We start from the raw sequence: 26,074 nt of genomic DNA, 5'->3' as shown, positions 1-26,074 counted from the left end.
CCATGAGCACCTGCAGATCCTTCCCTTAACAGTGTCATCCCTCTGGTGCTCAGCTAAGCCTATTCCACTTGCAGTATTTCACACATAATAAATAAAATCACTCCTACTTGCTCTAATGGGAATAAGATCACTAGAACAAAGCAATTTCCAAGGGGAAGCTTCCAATTAAGACACTAGTGGAGAAATGTATCACCAATTACTACCATTTTATTAAGGCATTTATTTTTCAGTGCAGCTTATGTAAGACTAACAAGTAACCTTTTTCTGTTTGCTTCCTTGACATACAGCATAGATTAGTCAAAGGCCACTAAGATGTGAGCAACTGCCACCTCAGCAAGCTAAAATTTGTGCAGTTATTACCTCACTTTTCAGCATAGTTAGGAAGAAAATATTCAACAGCCTTTGAAGCACAAAAGAGCTGGTAAAGCACTGTGCTCTCCCTCACCCCACAAGCAGATGGGGGAGAGGCCAGGGCAGCTCTTCATAACCCCTGTAGATTGAAAAATGCAGGGAATAAATGAATGGATTAAGGCAAGGAAAGCAGAGCTCAGCTCTTGCATAAGTGGATTCAGCTCTGCTGACTTCCCTCCATCCCCAGAAGTGCTGCTGGGGCTTTGGGCTGGGGCAGAGCTCTCCTAGAGAAGCGTGGGTGTTTGCAGCTCCCCTCAGTATTAATTCTGTTTATCATGGCTGTTCCCAGCATGGCCCCCACGCTCTGCCAGGCTTTCCCCTCTCCCCATGCTGGGTCAGCTGAGGTAATGACATATGTGCCCAGCACAGTAATTTTAGCTCTCAGTGGCTCTGGCATCAGTCACTGCCCTGAGGCCAAGCCTGACCAATGCTGGGAGGAAAAAACCCTTCCTTTATCATCTCCACCAACACACCCTACCACAGACAGGGGTAAAAGAGAAGCTAGATCAAAAATAGTGAGGGGAAAAAAAGGATGCTAGCTAGCACCAGACTCCTGTTCAGAGAAACAGGAGATGGCAGGCAAGGTACATGTTTACACATTTCAGTACCACACAGTTATTTCTCTGTGAAGCCCTAGGCCTTGCTGGGGCAGGAATTTGAATCCAGTGATTCCATGATCAGAGAATGATGGCAAGCATCCCTCATCCTTGTGTGTACTGGAGGGGTTGCTTTTCCATCCCTGAAATGGTTTTGTGCACCTTCTCAGGTTGACACAGAAGGAGGCCACCAGGACTCTGGAAGGGATGCAGATGGACTGAGACTCAAGTTGAGCCTCCCCTCAAAAGAGGTGTCCCGTGGAAGCACACTGTGTAATGGAATAACCCAAAGATACCACAGCAAGCAGCCTCCTGAAAAATGCATTAGTGCTGGAGTCCTGCAGCCCTGTGGTGTTATCATCATCATTTATTTATCTGTGACACAAAGCTCTCATTCAAAATGAGTCAATTTCCCAGCTATGACTTTAACCTTGGTTTTAAAGCCAAGAAACAGGTACATCAACTCATGGACTTCAGATGGCACAACACAGATGAAGAGGATGCAGATTACCAGCCTGTTTGTCTCCTCTTACCTCCCATGTCCAAAGCATCAAGCTTTGCTACCCTTCAGTATTATTTTCTAGGGCCATCTTTTTAAACATAAGTAACAAATCTGCCTCCCTGCCCCCATGACCTGGATGTACTTTGCTATGCAAACCAGCAGAATGAATGTTAACGATTTAGATCAGCACTATTAAAATTGTGAAGCCTTCAGGCTTCTGCTGCCATGGGCTCCCCAGAATGCTCAGAACAGCATCTCCTCACCTGTCAGCAGCAGCAGTGCAGCCAGGGACTGCTTCCCCACTCCATTCCCAAGCCAAAACACTTTCCCTGGCCATGGAAAGGAAGTGTGTGCCAGCCTGCATAGTCCCAAGGAAAATGAAACCAAATCCTGGCACTGCTGCAGCCTGAGAAGGAGGTCTCTGGAGTAGTTTTGTGTTTCATCCTGTGCTGGCAGGGCACTCAAGGAGTTTATTCATGTTTACTCAGGAATAGCACAGATTGCAGCCCACGCTAAAGAGACAAACTGACTTCAGAAAGAGGGAATTGCCATTTACACAAAGGCCAGTTCAGATCTGACTTCCACAGTGAGAAAAACAATCAGCTTGGATCTGAATTTTGGAAGAATTCGGTAGATCAAAAGTGCAGATAAGTGAGAATGGCAAATGCAGACTGTGAAGGACTCAAAGGATTAATCCCTACAAGAACAGACATGTTCTCCTCTTACAGCTGAGTTCAATTTCTGCCCTTCCCTGCACCATGAGCCAAACAACAGCAGGGCAGTGAGATCAACACAAGAAAACTTATTAGTTTTAAGGATTACCTTCTCATTTAGTACCTCAAATGTGAGCAGCCATGTTTTGGGCTGTGTAGGAAAAAACAGAAGCTCTACTTTCTGCTCACACAGACAGGCTCTAACTATGCAGTCACTCACATTTTTGCTTTAAATTGTTTCTTTTCAGGTGTTTTACTCCATCACACCCTCTGGTTCAGTCCAGGTTCTACCAGAGGCAATCCTAGTAGAAATTTGTGCCTTCTCCCCAAATCAAAAAAGGAAGTAATTAAAGGGAAATTAACTGCATATCACAAGTCATTGATAAGAGCTCCAGCTTCTTGACAGTTCCTTCCAGTTATCTCTTGGAGCTGTCTGAACTGATAAGGGAAAATAAAAAATCCATATACAGCAACCCAATGAACTTCCTGCATATCTGGCTGCTTTAGCAGCTCTGCCAACTGCGAGCTAACTTTCTGGTTAAAAGGCCATCCAGATTTTAGATACATAATCTGGAACTTCAGTCCTGTCTCTGTACCAGGCTGAGGTTTTTAGAGCCAGCATGAGCTTCTGCTTTCAGAGCTCAGAAATGAAAAGGAAAGACCACAGCAACAAAACCAAAATACCCTGACAAATCACAGCACCGAGCAGAGAGGTAACATACACCCTGTTGGGATGAGAGCAGTGCTCTTCCCCCTGGAAACTGCAGCAGTGTCCATTTCCAGGGAGGTTATAGTATTTCCCCCAAGAGCAGGATGGACACAAGCAGTTGCTGCCCTGACACGTGAGAAATGGGAATGTGATCTGCAGTCAGGTATGGCAGGTTACAGCAGAGGCTGCAGCCTGGCTGCTCACACGATCCCAGAATTGCCTTCAGTTCCTCCCAAGGCTCTCGGCCTCACAGGAGCCACGTGTGGAACACGGCCTCTAGCTGGCTCTTGGAATCACCAACAACCCTGAATTTTTGCAATGTAGGAGAACAGTGTCTGCAGAAAGACAGAACGCCCCAACCCTGGCTATCTGCTGCTGTCGGACTTTCCCTGGGCCACATCTCTGCTGGCTTCAGGAATGGGGAAAGGCAGGACGCCAAATATTTTAGTCACCTCCCCAAGTGACAAGCCAGGAGCATGCAAGGACAGGTGTAAACACAGAGTAAACAAGTGCCTACAAACATTGACACTGGAAAAATTCTTACTTGGGCATCAGCATCTTGTTTTTCTCATAGAAGAGGCGGAGATCCTGTGGGCTGCTGGCCTGTGGGGGAGAAAGAAACCAGCACATGAAACAGTTGACAATGAAGGAAAGGGATTAGCATTTCTATTTTACTGTAGCTCTGAAGAGCAGAGGCACTTTTTAACTGTTGGACCAGCACAGACAATGTACCTTGCTTTAGACTGAAAACCCAGCCCTGTGCTGCAGTGAAAATACAATATTTTAACCCGCTGCCCTTTTGTCCCTGACCTGGTTCTGTCCTGCTCTGCCCTTCCACAGGCTGAGTTTCACTGCAGTGAGCTCTGATGCTCAGGTTTGGGCTGGCCTAATAGCCTCACCCAGGAGACTAAATAATTGTAGACGTGAGGAGTCCCAAATGATGAATGGCAGATCCTGCTGAGAACATGTCTTAATGCTGCAGGGCATTTAGAAAAGGGGCAGAAATCCTGTTGATGGGCAAGGGATCTGTGACGAGGCTAGGAACATGGAGAAACAGCAACTGAATTAGGATTTTCTACTTTAGTTCCAGGAAGCCAGAAGGTCTCAAGCCACAGCTCCTAATTTATTTGTGCAGTAATAAACACAACTGTGGGGGATGTTGATGACAAGATTCCAAACTCTGAGAGATGGGATTAAAAAAAAAAAAAAAGGTGGGGGCTAGGCACAAGAGGTTTACAGCTGAGGTTAAAAAAAAAATCACCAATAGACAAGCACAGACACATAAAAATCCCCTAATATAAATTCCCCACTTGTTTTCATGCAATGAATAATACAGGCCAGTAAATTAACCCTAGTGTCTCAAGCTTTTCTGTTTAGGCAAAGTTGCTTTATTAAAGGCAGAGCAGACTGGCTGGCACAACACAGACATGAAGGCACATAAACAGGGCAGGAAGATCAGAGGGATTCATCTGCAATCAATTATTAGTGCAGCAGAGTGTGTAGGAAAGTGTGAATGAGGAGGCAACAGGCAGCTTCTCCTGATGTTCAGGGCAGGCTCAAAAACCCCTTGAGCCTTCCACCTACTTCTATTTCTAAATTAGAAGCATTTAAGATCAATTAAGATGCTTAAAATGGCAAATCAGACAGGCCAATCTGCAGATGGCCATCAAAATACCACTAACACTGTATGGCTGGAAAAGCAGCCACATAAGATGCTGTTTCAACATCACCTACTCCCCTCTGGCTGAAGATGAAAATTAAGGATAACTGAGAGCTCAGTAAAAAAACCTCAAAAGAAACCAAAGGCAGTCTCAAAAGCTGATAGTATCAACACACTTGTGTAGTACTCATCAGGGCAGTGTTTTTTACACAGCCTTATGAACAGAAGCTACCCCAAAAGAACATCAATATTAAAGCAGAGCACCTTGTTACACAGATGTCAAACTGCATCATAATTTCCAACTGCTGCCACTCAATTTGATTCAGGAAAACTCCATTTTACACCTTCCCCTGGCAGGTCTTGGAATGTAATTAGGTTAATAATTGGCAAACTTCAGGGAGGCAAGCATACACACTGCACCAAACGGCCTGGCCACATTGCCCAGAGTGATGACGAATATTCCTGACAGACAAAGTAAAAGGAAGGGCAGAACACCAGCCCAGGGAGGTAAGGGCTCATTCAATACAGAGAGATACAAGCCTTGGCTGTTCGCTCTGGTCATTTCCTATTGCAACAGCTCAATTGTTTCACAAATACAATGAAGCTCTGATCTACTTCAAACACTGTTTTGTTAGAAATTTTCCTGGCAACAAAGAGAGAGTATATTCAAAGCAGCACATATAGGAAGACCAGTTCATTAGAGAAGGTTTCTAAGCACTGCTTGGACAGAAACAAAGTTCTCAATGAAGTTTTCCTCCTCTTTGTACAAATTCAAGAGATGGCCCTGTAGGGATGCTGTTCCTCCACATTCTGCTGTCTCAGAAGCATCCCCACTTGCTCTGCAGGGTCCCTACCAGGCTGCCAGGCTCCTCCCCACCCAGACCACACTCCCTCACTTGGGCTGTCCCTGAGCCTGTGATTCAAGGCTGGTCCCCAGTGCAGATACCAGGGGAAGAGAGTCATTCTAGTGAGTGCCCAGCACAGACAGCCATGGATCACTATTAATTTGGTAAAACCAACTGCAGCTTCGTGTAACTTCACTATTAATTGACTGAGTCACACAGTTCTGCTCCCAGTCAGCTGTCCACTGCTCTCTTGCTGTCATACAATTCATAAAGCACTAGGACCCTCAGCCACTTTGTTCACCTCTCCTTTCAATAAGTAGTGCTTCTCTAAGAATCATGGAAAAAAAAAAAAACAACTCAAGTTTATAATACAGTAAAAATGTCACTTGAATTCCCTTGTCTAGGAAGCTAAAACTTAAACTGACATCTGCCTTCCAGGCAGAAACACCCTGCCCAAGATAAAAACACCAGAGGCAAGAAACAACCACACCATTCAAAGTACACAGAGCCAACTTCTGCCCGTGGGACAGCACCCATCTGCCAGAACCAGGGATGCAGAACAGTTCAGCTTTCCCTAAGGCCAGGAGGGCACACCAGCAGGTCAGTTCACACCCTCAGTCCCCCTCTCATGTCACTAGGAGCAGCTGCATTTTGGTTTTGTCTACCCTTTCTATATATAGAGGCAATTGGGCAAATTCAATCCTGCCACTCTGTTACTTTGTCCCGAGCAGCAGTGGAAATATGTTGAGCCAACAAAGGCATTCAGCAGAACCCTGCCAAATCCCCTTCAGTGCTGGCTGCCTGGCAGTGAATTGCATGCAAAAAGCAGGCAGGGTGGTGCTTCCAAAAGCACTCAGCAGTGGATTTGTCATGCTTGGGCCAAGGCTGGATGCAAAAGCCCAACATTCAGACAGAAGAGGGCCAGAGACTTTCACACCTTCCCTGAAGAGCCCTGTCTATTCAACACTCCATAGCAGGTGTATGGTATTGCCCTGCTCTTTGAGTCCTTTCCTTAGGGATTTAGAGGTGAAGAAAGGGGATTCAGTTATGTTAGAAAGAAAAAAAATAAATAAGTAATGTTGTTTCTAGCTTAGCAGCTCTAGGGAAAAGCTTGAAAACCTACTGGAAATACTTCCTGATATTTTAAGACTCCCATAACTAAGTGGCTGGCATTCAGAGAACTTGAAAGCGCAAGGACCAGAAACAAGCAAATAACCCACCCCCTGAACCTTTTTCTTTAGCAGTCCATGGATTTCTCTCTACTGCCAACAGAGCATGGTAAGATCCACAAACACTGGTCCAAAAGCCAGTGTTCCATTGACTGGTCCAAAAGCCAGTGTTCCAGCAAGAAGTCAATCATTGCACCCAGTCTCAGCAGAATTACCCACCAGTTCCAGGAATTCCTGTCCCCATGGACACAGAACACTCCAAAGGAACAGAGCTGGGAACAGAAGAGCAAGCTGCCTAACAAATATACCAGGGGTTCAAATTCTTGGCATAAAACCCAGCCTTTCCTGGTGTTCCTCAAGGCCGTTTCACAACATAGCAGTTGCTGTAAGTGATACACAATCCCAGTACTTATGCAGACAGAATTAACTCAGAATTAAAGCAGTGAACTTGGTACACCAGACTTAGAAATTAATTTTTCCCCTAACAGCTATCTGGGATGAGAACCTAAACAGGCAGGTTAACTCCTTCAGAGCTGCCAGACCAGGCAGAAAAACTTGCATTAATTCTCTTGTCACTTCCCTGCTCTTTGGCTCACTCTCCCCCAGACACAGGGCACCATGTCCTTAGAAAGCTCAAGATTCCTGCAAAGGCTCAGACAGCAGACAACCAGGTTTCGTAGTGTTTAGCAGGATCTGATGTCCCACTGCCACTGCCAGAGCCAGCTCTGACACAACCTGCACGTGCTCAGTGGGGTGTCTGCTTACCAAGATTTAAAAGGGGTCACACAACAGAAGCCACCAGAAATATCAGTGTGATTCCACCCACACAGGAAAAAAAAAAAAAAAAAAAAAGAAAGAGGAGATTGAGGTCATTTAACTAATCATATTTAAAAGACCATCTGACAAGGACTAGATTGGTTTTGGATTGTTTTAGACCTTGTGTAAATCTTTCTTCTCTTGCCTCCAGCTTTGCTTCTGGCTGTCACTTGTTTACACAGCCAGTACCATCTCATGGTGGGCATGGGGTCCCAAACTTTTCAACTCAGGTAAGGACAAGAATAAACCACTACACTCCCAAGGCACTTCCCAGGTCTGGTCAGCAGGAGCAGGAAATGCTCAAATCCTGTCCTCAGTGACAGAAAAGCAGAGATGTGAGTGCAGACCACTTATTAGGCAAGGCAAATTAACAATTCCACATTAACACAGCACTCAGCAAATCTGTTTATAGGGATTATGAATCCCATTAATCTCATCCCTATGGCAGTCTCACTGTTTTGTTTATGGGCATGTTTAATACAAAAAGCTCCTTAAGAAAGCTTCACCATCCTACCAACTGTTCACATCTGAGCATCAGCAGCTTCTTTGTTCTCTGCGTGCAGTGAGGCAGGGAAGGGACAGGAATGGCTCTGGGAAATTGCCTTGGGTGACCCAGATATAGTTAATTTTAACTCTGAGACAGCCAGAAGAAATCACATCCATGCACATGCACATCTCTCTTGATTTACAAGCACTTTCAGGATTGACAGCTGCCTCAGCCTTTCCACACATTTGATCTTTTTTCCATCTAACCCGTTTCCCCAAAGCCCTATTTTATTTTTAGGCAGCTCATTCCTCCTCACTGCAGATAAGACTGGAGTTCTTTTTGTTTGCAAATTCCTGAAGGTGCCTCCTTGGCTCAGGCACTGGCAGCTACAGCACCCAAACTCAGCATGTTCCATGCCACCCAGCTCCAGATTCCCATGGGAATCTCAGCTAGACCGAAGAGGGGCTGTCTTTACCAGCCTGGGAGGGAAAGTAAGCTGAGGATTTAGCCCGAAGAGGTTCACTCAGAAATCCAGTTCCTGGCTTCCCTGTACAACTGGGTCTGCTGGTGGCACTGTGTGGAATCTGCCTGTTTTCTTCCCACCTACTGGTAGACATCCCTCCCAAGAGAACTCATTCCTACTGATGGTGTCCCAATCACCTCTGTCCCCTACCCCTCTTTTCTCCTAAAAGCCCTGTAAGCACCAGCTTCTTGCCTGCTCAGTGACCATCAGCAAATTCTTACAACACAGTCATGCCAAAGACAGAAAGCCTGTTAACCTTTAACCAGCTTCCCCTAGACAGGCTTCTTTCACCTGCATCTCAAGCTTGAAGGCAATTTGTGACATGCATGGCCAAAACAAATAGATGGGGCACAAAGAACCATCTGGGCTGAGCTCCTCTCTCCCCCTGATCAAACACATCCACAGCTGCTACTGCAGTCACAAACAGGGCCTGGCATTTTGTTTCAAAATACAACCTCCAAAAGAGGAAAGGGTGTGGGGCAAACTGAAATAGAGAAACCAATAACCCCCATTCCCAGCCCAACAGATGTTGATGGGAGAGAGTTATCTAATGAGGCAAGCACAAAACAAGGTCAGGAACTGCTGAGCAGAGACTGAAGTGCCCCTTCACTGCCCACTCCAAGGCAGGGCATTGCCATGCCTCAATCAGAGACAAAGAATCCCTATGATCAAATCACCACATTAAACAGCAATTAAATCATTTGAATGAGTAGGTATCAAGGTGCCTTTAGAGACTAAAAGCCACCAAGATACAAGGGAGAATCTGTGCCAGGCTCTCCTATGCATGCAGTCAAAGTTTGCTTTCTCCTCCCCTCCATTTTCTTCTTAACACACAAATATTTATTTTCTTTCATCCTAACAGTCCTTTTCTCCTCTCAAACAAAGATACCAGCACTGATGACAAGTGGATGCAGCCAGTAAACAGAAGCCATACAGAAGTTTCAGTGCATTTTGTAGGGGTTTATAAAAAAAGTAACATGCAAAGGAAATGAAGTCTTGCTCTAAATACAGAGGAAGCTGGTGGACAGAATATAAAGCATTGAAGTGGAAGATTCTTATAGGAGCAGGAAAAAATTGCCCTGAAGGAAAAAAGTATTCTTGGCTCTAGACAAAACCAAAACATACCATTAGTTTACTCCTGTATTTGCCCACTCTTTCCTGCAACAGAGTCAGAACTCACTTTATCCTCCTGGATGATGTAACTGCATAAACATTCCAGGTCTTGTGTGAAATCCTAAAGAGCTGTGGAACTAAAGCTCATAAAGCCCTTCACTTCATAAAATGTGCCTTATTACTTGAGCATAAATTTCCCTCTGACTTTCTTTTGTGCTATTTGTTTTTGTTTGCTTTTTATTCATGTTTGGGGGTTTGTTGGGGATTTTTCCCATTTTGTTTTGTTAGGGAATCAGGCTAAAGGGATGTCAGGACATAAGAAGAGTGGACCAGAAAGCAAGGGGGGAAAAATCTGACAAATACGATACTTTGAAAGGGTAATTTCAAGGGAGAGTCTGCTGATCTCATTCAGAGATGGAAGAAGTAAAGTAGCACACAGTGTGGCTAATGAAAAAAATACACTGAGTCTAGATGAATTCCAGCTATGGATGATGAAAAATGTGAAGTAATTCTGAATGCTGTTCACAAAGGATACGCTGTAGCTCATTCAGAAGTTATGGCATTAAGTACAGGGTGGAGCTTTACAGAGCTGTGTTGCATTTGGAGGGGCTTGGATCTGATGAACATAAACATTTCAGGCTGGAAGAGACTGCTGTGAGATGACAGATAAGAACCTTTTGATATTATCCTACTTAACTGCTCTGAAAACCAAGTTGATTTAGCTGCAATACACTACTTACCACCAAATCATCCTGAACATTAACCTGCAATTACAATCTTTCTTATAGTCCTTCTATAGCCAATAGAATTATAATTATAAATTATACACTGACTACAGCTGTAAATAGAAACTGATTTTCTAAGCGTAGGCCTAAAAAATCCCCACTGCTTTAACTGATTCATGGTAATTTTCTCAATAAGTGACCCTTCTCAAGCTCTTATAACTGGGAAATACATTTTAATGAGAGACAGCCCAGAGAAGAGTCATATTCCAGTAACAAAAGCAGAATTACAACATATAAAGCACAACACTGTCAAGGTGTTAGTCAACCTTCATGAGGATGGATCTATGGGAGTTGATAATAGAGATGACAGAAGCCTTAGAGTAACCAGATTAAAAGGAAAAGATAAGAGATAAAAGCATGGGAGAGTCATAAACATTAAATCTAAACAACTCACCTGAAAGGGAGCCTTTCCTGTTAGACACTGATAAATGATGGTTCCTATACTCCAGAGGTCAGCTTTGGCATCGTAGTGCTGTGACATAATGACTTCTGGTGCCTTTTGGGGGAGAGAAGGGAGATTTCTTTTATAAAAAGAAGCAGTTTTGGTGGGTTTTTTTTTTTTTTTTTTTAGCAACTCCAAGAGATAAGTCACTATTATGCTATAAAACCTCTTGAGTTTAGATTCCCCAATAACCATGAAAGTTTACTCCCAATAAGACTGTAACACTATATTGAAAGGGCCACTTCCCTATTTAAGTGGGGGAAGCATAGACTTTCATTCAGAAGACAAAAATACATTCTAATATGTTGCTATTGGACACAAAATGAGTACACAGAGGCTTGGTAAGTTCAAAAGAGAAACAGACTAAGTTATTTAAACATCTGGTATTTATAGAACTCTAAAGGTGACTGTGGATTGGAGGATGGAATTACCACCTCTCCAACCGCACTGGTCAAACTAACAGTTTATTAATTCTCTCCTCTCACAAAGAAGAATGTAAAACAATCATTATTTACATGAACAGTGCATGAGAACTCTAGTAGAAATACGTAAATATTATCAGAAGGTTAAAGAAGTTTTATGAGAACTTTAAAACTTTCAAAAGAGCTATAAAAGAAAACTTAACACTTTTAAAAATCAGGGCAACACTAATATTGTGTATTTTGGGCAAACTCAGTACTTCCCCTTCTCCCAGTGTACCATTTTCTGATGAATCCACCAGAAGAAACCCCACTGAAATCACAAACAGATCTTCTCAACCGAAGCAAGGAGCAAGACCAAGAGCAGCAAAGGCTCCCATTGCACAGGCAAACTCCAGCCTCCATCCTGAGCTGCATCACTTGGGCACTTCCCTCATTTAGCCCAAGATGGCAGCACATTATTGAAGCTCCAGGGCCTGGTGCCAAGGTCTGGTTTGGGCTCAAAGGCAGTGTTCCAGTCCAACAGCTTGAGCCCTGCTGTGCCTCAGACTCTGGTTTCTAATCCCACATTGTGCCCTCAGCTGCTCCCCCCAGGCTGGTTCCAGAAGCTGAAGACAGTGCAAACCCCCAGAGCCCCTGGTTTGGCAGGCAGAGCCTCAGGAACAGCAGCAGAGGAGGGACAGGAGGGCAGCCTGGCTAATCCCACGTGTTTGTAACTACAGATTTCATTGCAGTGCTGCCAGCATGGAACAGGATCAATTTTTTAGCTCTGTTAGAAGTAAAGGCCACACGTAATGGAAAAAAAAATGGCAACAAGTAAATTGTGGACAGTAGCTTGGTCTGTCCCTAAGGGAAGGAGGCATGACACCAAAAAAAGCCAAAGCAGCAGGACAAGTACTGGTCAAGGAGGTTTCAAGTCTTGCCATGGCATGGATCATACTGGGCTTCAGGCAGAAAGCTCCTTTTGGTAGGGGTAAAATACCTTTCTGTTTTTTCAAAAGAGCAAAATGAAATAAAGCAGCAATAGGCTGTGAGCTAAAGCAGGGAACAAAGTCCTGCCTTGCCAGCAGATGCTCCCAGGGCTCCTCCACAAGACCTACAACAGCAGTAGGGAAAGACCTCAAAACCCTCCCTAAATCCCAACTGAACCCTCCCTTCCCATCTTCCTTCAAACCCATCAATAAACAGAGAATAATATGAAACATTGAGATTTCTTGTAACATCCAGTGTTGTTTAAAATAAAAAAAACAAGAAAAAAAAATCATCACTAGTTTCCTCCAGCCCTTTCAGAAAATAAGCTGGGTGTTTTCAATTACTTTCACAAGAGACTCTGAAAGAAAAAGTATCACTAAAAATAGACAATTCAGGAAACTCTCACAAGAGAGGAGAGTTACATCATCTTCACATATAGCATAGTTCAAATAAACATCAAGCTTCAAAAAAAGGGAGAGAGAGGAAGTGTGTTTTGCTTGAGGTAGTTCTGTGGAACAGACTACCAAATGCTCTAGGCCTGTGCAGTGCAGCACAGCCCAGCCCAACTCTGCCCAAAGACTACAGACAAAAAACTTAAGAGTGGATTAGACTGTGTTTGAAATGAGGTGGCTTTTACCCCAGGGCACCTGTAAAAACTTCAACCTAAATTGACTCACATCACCTTTTTACTTTGAGCTCAGACACCCACGTCCCCAGGAACTATTACAAGTCTGGTTTTGACATTTTTATTTCTGTCTAGTTTTCTCATTTTTCCTTTCACTGACTTGATGTGACACTGAGACCTTGACTGCTGCCATGAGCACAAATAAGAGATCACCTCATCACAACCTGATCCCAGAGTGGAAAGTACTAAGAGTGTGAAAGGGATCAGTCTGGTTTCTTATACACATCAGTTTCACAGTCTAAGCAATCATCCTGAAAGCATGGTTTATCCCCATCTCACCTGGAAGTTACATGACAACACAGGCACCTGCTGTCTGACATTATCAGCAGCCAGAACTTCAGGACTGTGTAATAGCTGGTTTCTGGCAAGTAAACAAAATTTCACCTCTGGGGAAAACACTAGATAAAAACAAAGCCTTGCTTTTGGGGAGCAAAGCAAGAGCAATACAGAAAATCCTCTAGAAAAATCACACTTACCATGTACATAGGTGAACCACACAATGTTGCTGCCATCATGTTGTTCTGCAGGTACCGGGCAAACCCAAAGTCAGCTACAAAGAGAAACAGGGGTAGGTCAGGAGCAGACACCAGCTCTAGGGAGCCTGCACCTTCTTCAGTTGATTCTTCCTACTTTACCTTCGCTTCCCATCAGTTTTTGCAGCCTCTATCCCAACTTAGCAAGACCTTGACAGCTCTTCTTGAGCAGCAGCATCCTTGTGCTAGTTATTAATGCACAGTACAGACACTACAAAAGGACAGACCAAGCCCCAACAGTACTGAGATGAACAAACTCCCATCCCTTTTGCAGGGATCAATAGCAATTTGCCTGCACTCTGAAAGTCAGCTGGGAAGGCTCTCCTGACTTCAGTGAAAATGTGCCAGTTCAAAACCAGCCAGTTCATCTGCTGCTGTCTCAGCCTTTCATTTGGGGAACTGAAAATTGCCCTCCATTGAAAAGGCTGTAATGTGAAACACATCCAGGAGGAACCACTACTCACCACTACCCACATTTCTAGACCAGCCCTACCGAAATGAGTCTTGTTCTGTTGCTTTAGAAAGATACAACAGTGCTAACTCCAGCACTAGGAAAGGTAACTGAGCCACAGTTCACTTAGCAAGTAGAAGAGCCAGGAACAAGGAATACTAAGGGGAATTACCTCTGCAGGTTATTCAGCATCTGATCATATGACACTGAGATGTTCTCTCAAGGTTACCAGATATTTCAGGCTAGGACATGGACACAGCTGTTTACGCTGTCATCTGTCACTAATGAACTGGTACAGCCAGGTTCTCCCTGGACCATGTACTCCTCAGGGAGCACAAGGAGGGTTGTAGGTCACATCACACCCAGAGCAGTTGTGCCCACAGCCCTCCTGCCTGTGTGCAGCTGCCAATACCTTCCTTACAGATATTAACACTGCATTTAACAAAAAAAAAACTCAAAAAACCAAAAAAACACATCAAAATGCTTCAGTCGAACAAACAGCAGCATTTCAAACTTTTCCACTGGAAATCATTTCCCAGCTGAAGGAAAGCACAAACACTTTCTCCACAGCACAAGGTTAAGGTGAGGAACAGTTTTACCTAATTGGTGTCAGCTTCAGCTCTGAGTTGTAACATAACCAAAAGCCCACATGTGAGGGTGATATCATCTTATTTTTGAGGGACTGCAGGGAATAAGTGTGCTCTGTAACTGGATTTCTGGAGCACTTATCCCAACTACTGGTCCATCTGTGCCACTTGCCTAACGTGCAGAATGTTAATTTCTTCAAGATGCAGCTGAGAAGCCTGTCTCTGGTTCAGACTGAGGAAACTCCCACTTTGGGGCTGCCTGACAACCCACTGCACTCTCTGAGGCCAGTTAGGAGAGCAACTAGTGTCAGGTCTTCAGACAACAACATTTAACCTCAATACTGTTAAAAGCTGAAGACTAAAGTCACAACTTCTGCTTATTTCTTTGTAAACCTGGAGATTACCAGCCAATTAGGGCAGGCTGGTGTTTGTTTTTACTGAGGGTGGCACCATTCAACTGAGAGCAGAGCAAGGCCTGCCCAATTCCTTTGTACTAAATCTGTGTCCTGGCAGAGCAGAAAGCTTTTGCTCCTACTGCTTGGAGGCAGCTGAAGGCTACACTTAGCAGAGGAGTTAGGAATGAAAAACATTAGGGTGTTTTTAAAGTGAAGCAATGCTTTTCTCCTCCTAGACAGTTCTCCAAAGTAAGATGGAAGTTTCCATCTGTCCATCACCAAACTCCTGGGTGCTTAGGGTGACGTTTGTAGCGGTGTCTTACCGATCTTTATGCGAATGTTGTTGGGATTTGATTTCCTGCCTCCAGCATAGGAAAGGAGGATATTCTGTGGCTTCAAGTCCCGATGGATGATGCCCTTGCTGTGCAGCATTTTCATGGCACCTGCTATCTGCTGGAGAAAGAGCCTGATGGTGTCTTCACTAAGTGTCCGCATAGCTGGGAAGGAGGAAAGAAAAATAACTACAGATGAAAAACTTACAATGCCAGTACTCTGAGGAGCCCAGAGGGCAGAGTCTCACAGCAATTAACTCTAATTTGTCATTTTATTCCCACATGTGATGTCTTTTCCCCCACACACCATTTCTCAATGATTCCTACAGGCAACAAGGGAGAGCATTTGCATTCCCAGCTTATTCTGTGGTCAGGGCTGTTTTCAGCCCCGAGTCTCTCATGGTGAACTCAGGACAGCACTGGGTGCTGAACCTGGGTTATTAACTGTGTCCAGAAGTGGCATCTGGTGAGGTTTAGGGCTTCCCTCAGCAAGAGCTACCAGGCAGACCCAGGCAGGGCTGTGGCTGCCTGTGAGCTATGGTCAGCAGCAGCTGGATACCCAAGAGCTTTATCACAAAGACTAGGTCTAAAGATGGAGCTAAGAGGAAAGGCAATTAGGATCAGGATTTACACCTGCAAGAGTCATTAAGGCTCATGCTAGACCTAGGAAGGGTTGATAGGTTAAATTCACAGTAGGTTATGGCACATGACCAGCAAAGATCTGTACCTTTAGGGTATGAATCAAAGTCTAGGCCTAGCCCTTGTGCATCATCACCCAACCAAACCAGAATTCTAATCCCAAACCCAGTACTTGGGTGAACCACAGTCCAGTACTTAACAACAGACCCTACCAAATGACTCCTGCAAACCATCACCTGCCAACCTCCACCCTGCATCCATAGATACATCAAGAATCTCTCAAAATGTTCTCACAAGCCAAGTTTTTTAAAAGAGTGTATTAGTGATCAAACTCTGCAAATATAGAAGCTCCGGAGTGGCCCCTCCTGAGGTACAGGCTTCCCAGGGACTGTGGTGTGAAAATAAACATTGAAGGGATTAAAATAATTTTCAACTGGCTCTTCTAATCAGAGCAGTGCGACATCAGCTCTCGTAATTTTAAGAACTATACGTATGAAACTCTTGCCAAAGCTGGGAACAGCCTGCTGAACAAACCCCAGGATCAACAGTACTACCAGCCTGCCTCCTTGTCAGTCACTGAGCAAGTCAAGCTTCAAGCAAGCACCATTCCAGTTGAATAAAATAATTTCTTTTATAAAAGGTCCCTGTAAATTACTTGGGACTTCATTAGAGTTCTTCCAGCTGTTCTCTAGTAAGATATTAAAACAGGCTGGCAGGAGCTTCAAAACACCACTCTACCCAGTCAGCTAGAAGGGAGGAATCCTTATGAAAACACAGCTGAGGCTGCACACAGCTTTAACACAACACAGGAAATTAAAAACCTAACTTTTAAAATACATGGATGGGAAGCAGCAAGGGGCACAGATAAGTTAAGCAGGACATAGAATAGAAAATAAATCCCACCACTCCCAAGCCTCACTGTTCTAGGGGGCACAGGCACAGCTAAAGTGTCACCATGGCTATCAGGTGGTCCTGGACTCCCAACACGTGAGAGCAGTGCACATGCATATAGGGTTTCTCTCCCCTCACTGAGCCTTTTTCCTCATGAACTCAGCAGGAGTTCACTAGACTCCTCTCCCAGAAGGGGAGATTCTGTGAAGGGATTTTAAGGATTCTAAGAGGCAGCTCAGATGCAAGTCTTCAAAACACACTTGCATCTTCCGAAGAAAGCACTGCCTCATCTCTAACAAAGCTCTCCCCAACTTCCTGCTGAAATATCACTATTTACTTAGTCCCATATCATTTTCTGTCTATTAAAAGTCCAGCATCTCTTAGCTGTGCTCAATATTCTCTCCAACAAAAGAGCTCTGTAGTATTTCTGCAATTTATACTCTAAGAAATCTACACAGGAATGGTTAAAACACCATCTTTAAACAAAACAGCAGGAATTCAGAAGTTGCTTTTTCCCCTATTCAGCTCAGGCCCAGGAAAGGACAGGCTGATCACCCTCTCCCAAACATGAAGCAAGACTTGAAACTTGATAATTCTTATTATTAAGGCAGCAGGCAATTACCAGCTCCTGGCTAAACATACTCTGCCTCTAGCAGAGAACTGTGGAGAGCCTTGTCCGGACCTGCAGTCCCAAGAGTGTGCCATGGCTTTAAGGTGTTCCCTCTCCTTTAGATAATTTGGTGGCTCTAAGGCTAACACGGCACCAGCCACAGCCCTCAGCCAACCAGCTGAGCCTCTCTGATGTGAATTCTAACATTTATAATACTGAAAACAACAACATTGCTATCAAGATCATAAAAATCCGTTCATCCGTAGAAAGCAGGGCTTCTAAATTACCTGTTCCTGCAGAATTTAAGCTTTTCCACTTCACAGAAGTCCATAGAAAGTTCTCAGCCCTGCAAAATAACTGTTTTCCTGGCACACAGAATCTGAACTGGTGTCTTGAACTTGTGCAGACATATTCCCACAGTGCAACTGCAGTAGCAGAGTGGAGCTACCATGTTGCAGTGCTGGAAAATCAGACAGAGAAGTCTGCTGGATTCTCTGGCAGCATTAAATCTCACAAACCCAGACAGGAAGGCAGGACTGGGAAATTGAGGCTTTGCCCTCAGGAACAGAGAAGGGACAGTCAGTTCCTTGGGAAGGGCAGGGGCAATACCCTTTTACCTCCCTTCATTAACAAACAGGCTGTAACACTGGGAAACAAAACTCCTTATCTCTCATACACAGCCCATCAGTCTACTGTGTGACAGCAGCAATGTGCAACTGAAGGACAGAAACATAAATACAACTGACATTTTCAATGACTTCAGAATACTGGTCTGCAAAAGTCCCCCTAGACTAGCTACCAACAGTAGGGGGAATGAGAAGATACAGAAAATTCATTCAATTTAGGTGCCATAAAAAAAAAAAAAAAAAAAAAAAAAAAAAAAAAGAAAAAAACACCAAAAACAAGTGGAGAACAAACCAACTCTCTTCCCTTGCTACATCTCAAACAGAGAACTTATAAGTCTATCCCTGTAAAAATGGGATACTCTCATCTTCACCAGAAAAGTGCTGGCAAAATACTAATTCTTCATTAAAGTCTGGACATCCCTGTGGATGTCTGTGGTGAGCAATACATTCTTGCAGAGGATGCTGTTTCACAAGCCCTACTCTGCCATTACTGAGAAGCAATAATATCCCTATGTTTATTTTCATGGGCTCCACTTCAGTGATGAGGCACTCTTACTGCCTTGGGCTGCTCAGGTCAGTAGATCAGAGAAAATATTTATTCTGGGTCACTGTGGGGCTCACATGCCTTGAGCTCTAAAGGCAGAGAAAAAGGATGAAGCCACCTACAAAGTGCCCTGGTCAGCCTGTTCTGAGAAGTTCAACCTGCAAGAGGCTGCCAGGTGAACTGCAGTAAACAGCCCTTGTCAGCTGATCCAAGAGTAGATGTACTGCAGTACACCCACTGACGTTGTATTACATCATCATTTTGGAAAAGATGTTTAGGAAAAAGAACATCTCCTCATACCCACAGGTGTCACAAGTATCTCTAACATGGGCCCAATCCAAGTCACACTGAAGTCTGAGGCTAAGCTGACTTTTTTGGGGCCTGGCTTGAACCTATCCCATCTACCCGTGGTCAGTGACACTCCTGTGAATCTCTGTACAAGTCAGAAATTCCAGATATATCTGTGATAGGACTAGACCTTCTTAACTACCTGGCTGTAGAGGGAGAAAAGCTACAGAGCAATGCTTCACACCTCTGGTTTGCAGCAGGGTCCTTGCACCAGCTGGGATGGACTAGAAAGCTAGAAAGATCAAAGCTCCCTGCATTTGTTGTGGTCAAACCAAGAAATTCCCTGTTATGATACGAAAGCAACAGCTTTAACAAAGGTCACAAATATGCTCTTAGGAAGTGTCCATAACAGCCTGTGCCAATGCCAACTCACAGAAATTAAGAAGGAATTTCAGACCAGCCTGCTCTGACCTCCTGAGTACCTGAGGACACAATTGCAGTTATTCCTGTACAGAAGCTGGTCACTTCTGTGACACTTCCCACAGCTCTACCACACACAGCAGAGACCTACCACTCTCAGCTCAATACACCATGGCCTCCAGTAAAAGCAACATCTAGAGATCTCCCAGAAGGGAAATTGCATTGTACCTCTAAAGCACACCACCACCACAGCAGCTGTGCTGAGCAGAACACACCCATCCTGAGATGGATGGGGCTGCCCAACACCATAACCCAGCCAGACACACACAGTGCAGTGCAACATGCACCTGTGCACGTCCTCCAGTCACGAAGACAAGGAGAATTAGAGTGCCTTTGGATTCAACATGGAATTACCAGATTGCCTAATGCCTGTAATTAGAGGGCAGAATGGATCTGGAAGCTTACAAGCAACTCACTCTATGAGAACCAGGAGATCTGCATGTGCTGCCTGCTTAAGTGTTACAGGAACTACCACCACAAATGTCTGAGGAGCCAGTGGGAAAGTCGGTGTTGCAATTAAACACCATCACACAATTATCAAAATAACTGAAGCAGCACAATAACCACTCAATAGACATGAGCCTCACAAGTACCAGTCAAATACTGAACAAATCTAAACTTTCCAAGATGAGTTTTCTGTGAAAAATCACTCCTGTCAGGGTGCCTGCAGAAGATGGAAGAGGAGATACCCCACAGGAGCATGTGGTGGGATGCAGAAATCTGACACTTATCTAGGCTCTGGGATCTGGCACTGATGGGAATAACTAAACATTCTTGCTGTAGTCCCTTACTGACTCCTCCCTCTGGAAATTGGTGCCTACTGGGTTCTCTTCACTGGCAACCAGCACACAAATGTTAAGAGTTAAAACAAAACTAATCACCAACTTCCTAGTCACAACAATCTTTACAGTTGCAAACCCAAAATATTTTATTGATAAAAAGAGAGCTAAAGGTTAACTTTCTCACACAAACTCAGGCAAAGAAGGATCAAGTCTGGCACCAGGTAATACTCACACAAACCAAACTGGGGTAAAACAGAATTTTACTTGGAAAATACAATTCATTGTCACTTTCTCAAACTAGCCACCACTAATTCCTGAGTAATTTCAATTGCTAGACCAGGAAGTGAGCTGTATTAACAGCCTAACTAATTGCATGCTTCACTTTTTTCTTGATTTTTTTGGGGGGAAGAGGGTGGCAAAAGGGAAGACAACAATGTACACGCAGAAGTAGTAGTACAGACCAGAAGATTTTCTATTAATCCTTGTTTCTGTCATTTGTTTCTATAACTTCTTGTTTACACACAGAGGTTTGCCAAAGAGAATGCACAGCCCAGTGCTTTAAGATCAAGGTTCACTTCATGTGCATGAAAGCTAAAAAAATTAGCTTTCAAAGCCCATGCACTGGTAAAACTGAAGTTTTGCTATTTTTTAAAAGCATTTGATTTATAAAATTTGCATTTGCAATCAGAAAGAACAAGAAGGTACCAAATACAAAACCATCCTCCACTGGTGTTCATAAGAACATTCTGCCACCACTAAAGATGCTCCTTTTAGAGCACAGCAATACCCAACAGATGCAAAACATATCTAAGACAAAGCACACTAAACCTGGATTTTAAAAAACAAATGCCTGTCACTTCTATCTCACCCACACTTTAAACAAACAAAGCACATGAAAGACAGAATATTCTTTTTCCTTCAAGTACTAAACCCTTTCTGAAAATTCAAGTCCGCAAATATAATTCATTACCGTGTAGGAAGACTGTGACATGCTAGCATCAAGCCTCCAATTATCATTCTAGGAACACCAACACTAGCTGTAGGGCAAATGTAAATTTATCTTTTAATCCTTCAATTTTTGCCATTTCCAGGCATCACATACCTCAATAAGGAGCCTGAAGTATTATCCAGCTGACCAGCTTTTAATTTGAACAACGTGAACAAACTTTGTTTAACCATGACCCAGAGCCACACATGAAATGAGATTAAAGTTGTCTCTTCACATTTAGTAATCTTCTAGTTAACATGCAAAACAACCAGAAAGCTGCTTTAAGGGAAAAAAATGCAGTCAGGACCAAAAAAAAAAAAAAAAGGGCTGTGTCTGAGTGCAGCCAAGTATATTGTTAAACATTTTATTCTCCTACCGGTTCTAGGTACTGAGTTGCAAGGTGATTTTCACAAAGACCAGGTCCTGTACTTGTGCTATACTCTCCAGAAGACCACAAAATTAATGGGGTCACCCTCACAGCACTACTGGCTACACCACAGCCATCCTCAATACGCTGAAACAGGAAATATGTTCTGCCCTAGATGCGGGGACACCTTAGGGGTAACTTAGAGAATATATTCTTGAGATCTTATTTTAATCCAACACTACAGAACTGCAAGGCTTCAGTATAAATAGATTTTTTCCAGTCACCAAGAAAAGACAAACTGTGTCCCTAGCAGTGCTGGAATATGTTTAACCTATAAGGCCATTGTAACTAAAATATGTAACTACTGACAACAGTCACTACTGACCTACATAGAAAGGACTACAAGACCAGCTTTTATTGTCATGGCTTCTCAGTTTTTCCAATGATTATGAAGGGTGAACCTCTCAGAGGATATTCTCCATACTGCTGTACTTACTGTGAAGGTAGTCTGCCAGGTCACCACCATTACAGTACTGCAAAGAGAACAGAAAGCTCACTTAATACAGGGCAAATCAAAGATTAACAAGAAAAACAGTAAACTTCAGTAGGGTGGCAGGCTTATCACGGTATTTAAACATAAATAATCCCATATGTCAAAATACATTCAGAAGTTGGCATTCCTCTGGGTTCCTCTCCTGTCCTATTTCTCCTAAATGTTATGTTGCATGATGATATACCAGCATCAACCAGCTCTTGTGCACATCCATGTTCTAGCACATCAGAGAGAAAGGACACAAAACCCAGAACAAAGCAGAGGGGTCACCACTAGAGACATCAGCAGAAAGCTCTTTGAGGAAAGCCTGGGAATGGACACAGCTGAAAACTGAAACTCCTCACATCAATGTTCCACATCATTAGGAAAAGTCAACAAGACCTCCAAGTGAGAACTGCAGAGCAAGGGAAACATTCAGAGGCTCTGCAGGTAATCTGTGTCCAGAACATTCTCTCTGGTGGATGCCTGAGCACACACTCCCCTGTGGCACCCATCTGACCCCTGAGGTTCAGTGTCTGACAGCTTAAGCCTGTGCCTGCACGACCTTCTGAGAGCAGAAAGATGAAAAATCCCCTGGCTGCTCTCTGCACCCACACTCTCCAGGGCCTGAGCTGCAGATTAGATTAACAAAGCTGCACAGGTGAGACTGCCAGCAGGAAGCACCACTTGTGAAACATGCTCCTCTGCTTAAAATGAGTTTAAAAAAATCAAAAACAGAAAGAGGGACAGAAAGGGGGTTAACAAAGATAAAGAAGAAGACACACTCACCTCCATAACCAAGTAGACAGAGTTTGCCAGTTCCTGGGGAAATAGAAAATGGAAAATTAAGGGATTTATACACTGAAATATTTCAGACATTTAATTGCTGTATTACCTTTTAAACAGATAATCTGTTCTCTGCTATGAGTCAGACTGAAGAAAGGGTAAAAACATTATAGATTAATTCCTGGAAGACTGCTTGCTTTGAAAATGCCAGGTATTTAAGCATATTATTGGTTTGTGAGGGTGCATCTGTTTAACCAAGCTGATCTCCTGTATTGTAGTGTGGGTCTCCATGTCCTTTCAGGCTCCGGGGATTAACAGTGGCACGCAACACAGGTGCTGGCACACTGCTATCTTAGAGCCTTAATCATTTCCACATTTAACTTGGCCCTTTATAGCAGCTGTGCCCACATGAGCAGTGCTAGGCTGAAGAGAAAGATAAGAGCAGCACAACTTTGGGACCTGCAATTCAACCCCGTGGCTGAAAAGCACCCAAGTGACACCTTCCATTAGAGGGCAAAAAGGAAAGATCTCAGACAAAAAATGCAACACTTGCCAACCATATTTTCTACATGCCTTAGCAGTGCCATTATCAGGTGGTTAAAGTTTTCTGGATTGTAATAGGGGTCAACACCAGCAAAGTCCAGGCCAAATGCTCATCTTCCTACGTTCACTACAAGTGCTGCACTGTGATGCTCTTACCATCCTGGGAGTTCACCTCCTGCCTTGGCTGACCTCTCCCCAACCCTGGGGAAACATGCATATATCCATGGTACAAGCACAGGATACTACAGAGATGTGTCCCACAAAAATACAGCACCACAGAGCCACAACAGGAACCTTGGTGGCTGTGCAGCACATGATGACACCAGTGCCTACCTGGCACGTGTCCAGCAGAGCCACAAAACCACTGCCAAAGAACAGACACAAAAACAGCCAAATATTTCAATGCTGGGTAGACCCAGGAGGTCAAATGACTAAATCCTGTTGCTGAAACAGAAGTCAGACAGAAGTAAGACCTACTATATAAAATCTGTAAGCTAGAAGTCATTCTTAAAGCCTATAAGCTAGAAGTCACTCCTAAATTCAAGGCCCAGCTGGGGACACTCACAGGCAGCAACTGTGTGTGTGAGTGGAGAAGTCCTGAAAGCAGAGGCAGAGTACGAGATTCCATTTCCAGGGCAGCATGATTTTACTCACAGGCTGTTTAGATACCTGTATCCCTGATTCCTCTTCTGACCCAAACCATCTCAAAACCCCCAGCATCCACTCTAGCAGCTGTTTCATTTCCAAGCAGTCTCCACTGTCTGCTCTCAGCCCTTTCACCGTGGTCTGTCCACAGAACTCTGCCTCCCATCAAGCTGTACCAAATTCCCTGCCTTTGTCAATGCCTGGAATCCTCAGCACCTCTTGCTTTCTCTTCTATCCTCTTTTACCCTCACCACGTGAAATCTGGGTTTCCAGATGTTTGCTGAAGACTGGTTGGAGGAAGAGAGGGAGAGAGGAGGAAGATGAATTATCTGCGATTTGAGAGACTCAGCCACAGCTGCAGGGGAACTGGCCAGCTTCCCTGGAGGGGCTCAAGTGTCCACCAGAGCCTGGGGCCACCCTCCATTCTTACGGCTGTTCTCACTGCCAAGCCCAGCTGAGCTTTTAGAAGTCCCCTTGTTTGTTGAAAAAGCAGTTTTCTGTGATACTTCAAGAAAGTGTTTGTTGCATTTCCCTGCATGACAAACACTTCTTTCAACAGGCTTTGTTTTTCGACCTCTGCATTTGAAGCAGCACACATTAAGTCATCCAATTTCCTACACATACTGGATGAAGTTGGAAGCCAGTCTGTGGTTAAAAGCACCAGTCCAGGGAAGCAGTGCAAGAAGAAAACCCCAAGCATCATCACAAGCTTTGCACATGACAAAGCACTGAGGGAGAATTCTCAGGAGTGTTCAAAGCCCACCAGCTCCTGCTGCCCTAAGCAGGAACAGCAGAAAGCCAAGCTAGATAAAAGACACCCAGGACTTTCACGTCTACAGGAACTCCAGCCCCAGATATACCAGAAGATGAGATACACCAGAAGTGAAATGCAGCTGCTCAGGGAACTCACTGCAGGGCAACTTCTGGGCACAGGAAGTGTCTGAAGTGGTTTTTGCAGCCCAGACCAAGTTCATCACTGCCACAGAAACAGGTTTCATAGATGCTTCTAGGCTAAATGTACTGTGATCACTGCAGCTCAGTAACTCTGCTCTTTAATATGGATAGTGCAAGCAGGGTTTGGGGAAGCTCAGTGTATTATTACCTATATAGGAAATGAAGAGGAACCAGAGCTTACACAAACCAAGTCCAGAAGATATTTGTAATAACTTATTAGCCAACAGCTAATGTACACTCTGCAGTTTGGTTGTTTTTCCACTCTGTATTATTTAAAGACTCTGCAAACAAACATCACCCAGGAAGTCACCGATTTTTGGCAGCCAGTGTGTGCAGTGACCAGGATTAAACAAGGACCTGCACAGGCAAGGGAGATGCTCTGCTTGACTTTCCCAACAACAACATGACCTTGGTGGTTGGTGGTTTTATCTCTTCACTCTGTGTTGGTGTGATAAAGAGGGCAATGCCTGAAAGGCTTTGAGGAGAGAGGTCGGTGGCTTCCCCAACCGTCACTGGCAACAGCACCCTTTGAAAATTCAACCTCACCAGGCAGAACTGGCCAGAACATCTAGCAAGGGTATTTTCAGAGCACAGATGCCTGTAGCAAGGAGAATAAATTTACACATTTGCAGCTTCAGCATTTCAATACTCACTTACAAGAAAGAGATCTGTAGAATTTTGCCAACAAAACAAAATATTTATTTCAAGAGGAGTCCCAGAAACAAACTCAAGTTTGGAAAAAGCCAGTAGAGCTTACTGTGATTAAAAGAGACTCAGCTGTCTAAAGAGACTTCTGGTTTCTCAAACAAGCTGATGGACTTCTCTCCAGCTGATTAAGCAGCAGAAACTACTTCTTGTCCATTTTTATCCTTCCACTATATTTATGATTTTTTCATTAACAAAACAAGGAAAAAAATACTGCAAGCCAATTTTGCAAGTGACCAGTTTCTCTGAAAACCAATGCAAAATGCCCAACCCACTCATTTCCACATCCAAGAAAAGTATTACAGTTTGCTGTATTTTTGCAGTGGCTTATTTTCAAGAAGTGTTACAGATAATTTCCTCTGGACCTCTTATTCACATGTGCCAGTCTGTACAGCCAAGCTTAATCCTGTCACTAAACAAGCTCAATGAAGAGAACAGCACAGACACAACCCCTAACTTTTCCTGTCATCACAAAGGGCAGCAGTACCCTGACCATGCCCCACAATAGCAGCAAAACGCCTCTGCCAAAGGCATTAAGCTGATAATTAA

General features: G+C 44.0%; 1 protein-coding gene across 5 annotated transcripts in view; it reads right to left on the bottom strand.

Annotated features, from left to right (window-relative positions):
- ULK1 (unc-51 like autophagy activating kinase 1) overlaps window positions 1–26,074 on the bottom strand; it is a 76,454-nt gene that overhangs the window by 37,279 nt on the left and 13,101 nt on the right. For all 5 annotated transcript variants that reach the window (XM_068208717.1, XM_068208714.1, XM_068208716.1 and 2 more), the window contains exons 5-10: window positions 22,682–22,714; window positions 21,857–21,893; window positions 15,137–15,310; window positions 13,324–13,397; window positions 10,724–10,825; window positions 3,476–3,534 (exon numbers count right to left, since the gene is read on the bottom strand). In XM_068208717.1, coding sequence (XP_068064818.1) covers window positions 3,476–3,534; window positions 10,724–10,825; window positions 13,324–13,397; window positions 15,137–15,310; window positions 21,857–21,893; window positions 22,682–22,714 — 479 coding nt within the window. The remainder of the gene's footprint in view (window positions 1–3,475; window positions 3,535–10,723; window positions 10,826–13,323; window positions 13,398–15,136; window positions 15,311–21,856; window positions 21,894–22,681; window positions 22,715–26,074) is intronic.

This window comes from Anomalospiza imberbis, chromosome 18, assembly GCF_031753505.1.
Source record: "Anomalospiza imberbis isolate Cuckoo-Finch-1a 21T00152 chromosome 18, ASM3175350v1, whole genome shotgun sequence".
NCBI lineage: Eukaryota > Metazoa > Chordata > Aves > Passeriformes > Viduidae > Anomalospiza > Anomalospiza imberbis.
Note: the sequence above shows the minus strand (reverse complement) of the source record. Positions and strands in the feature narration are given on the sequence as shown.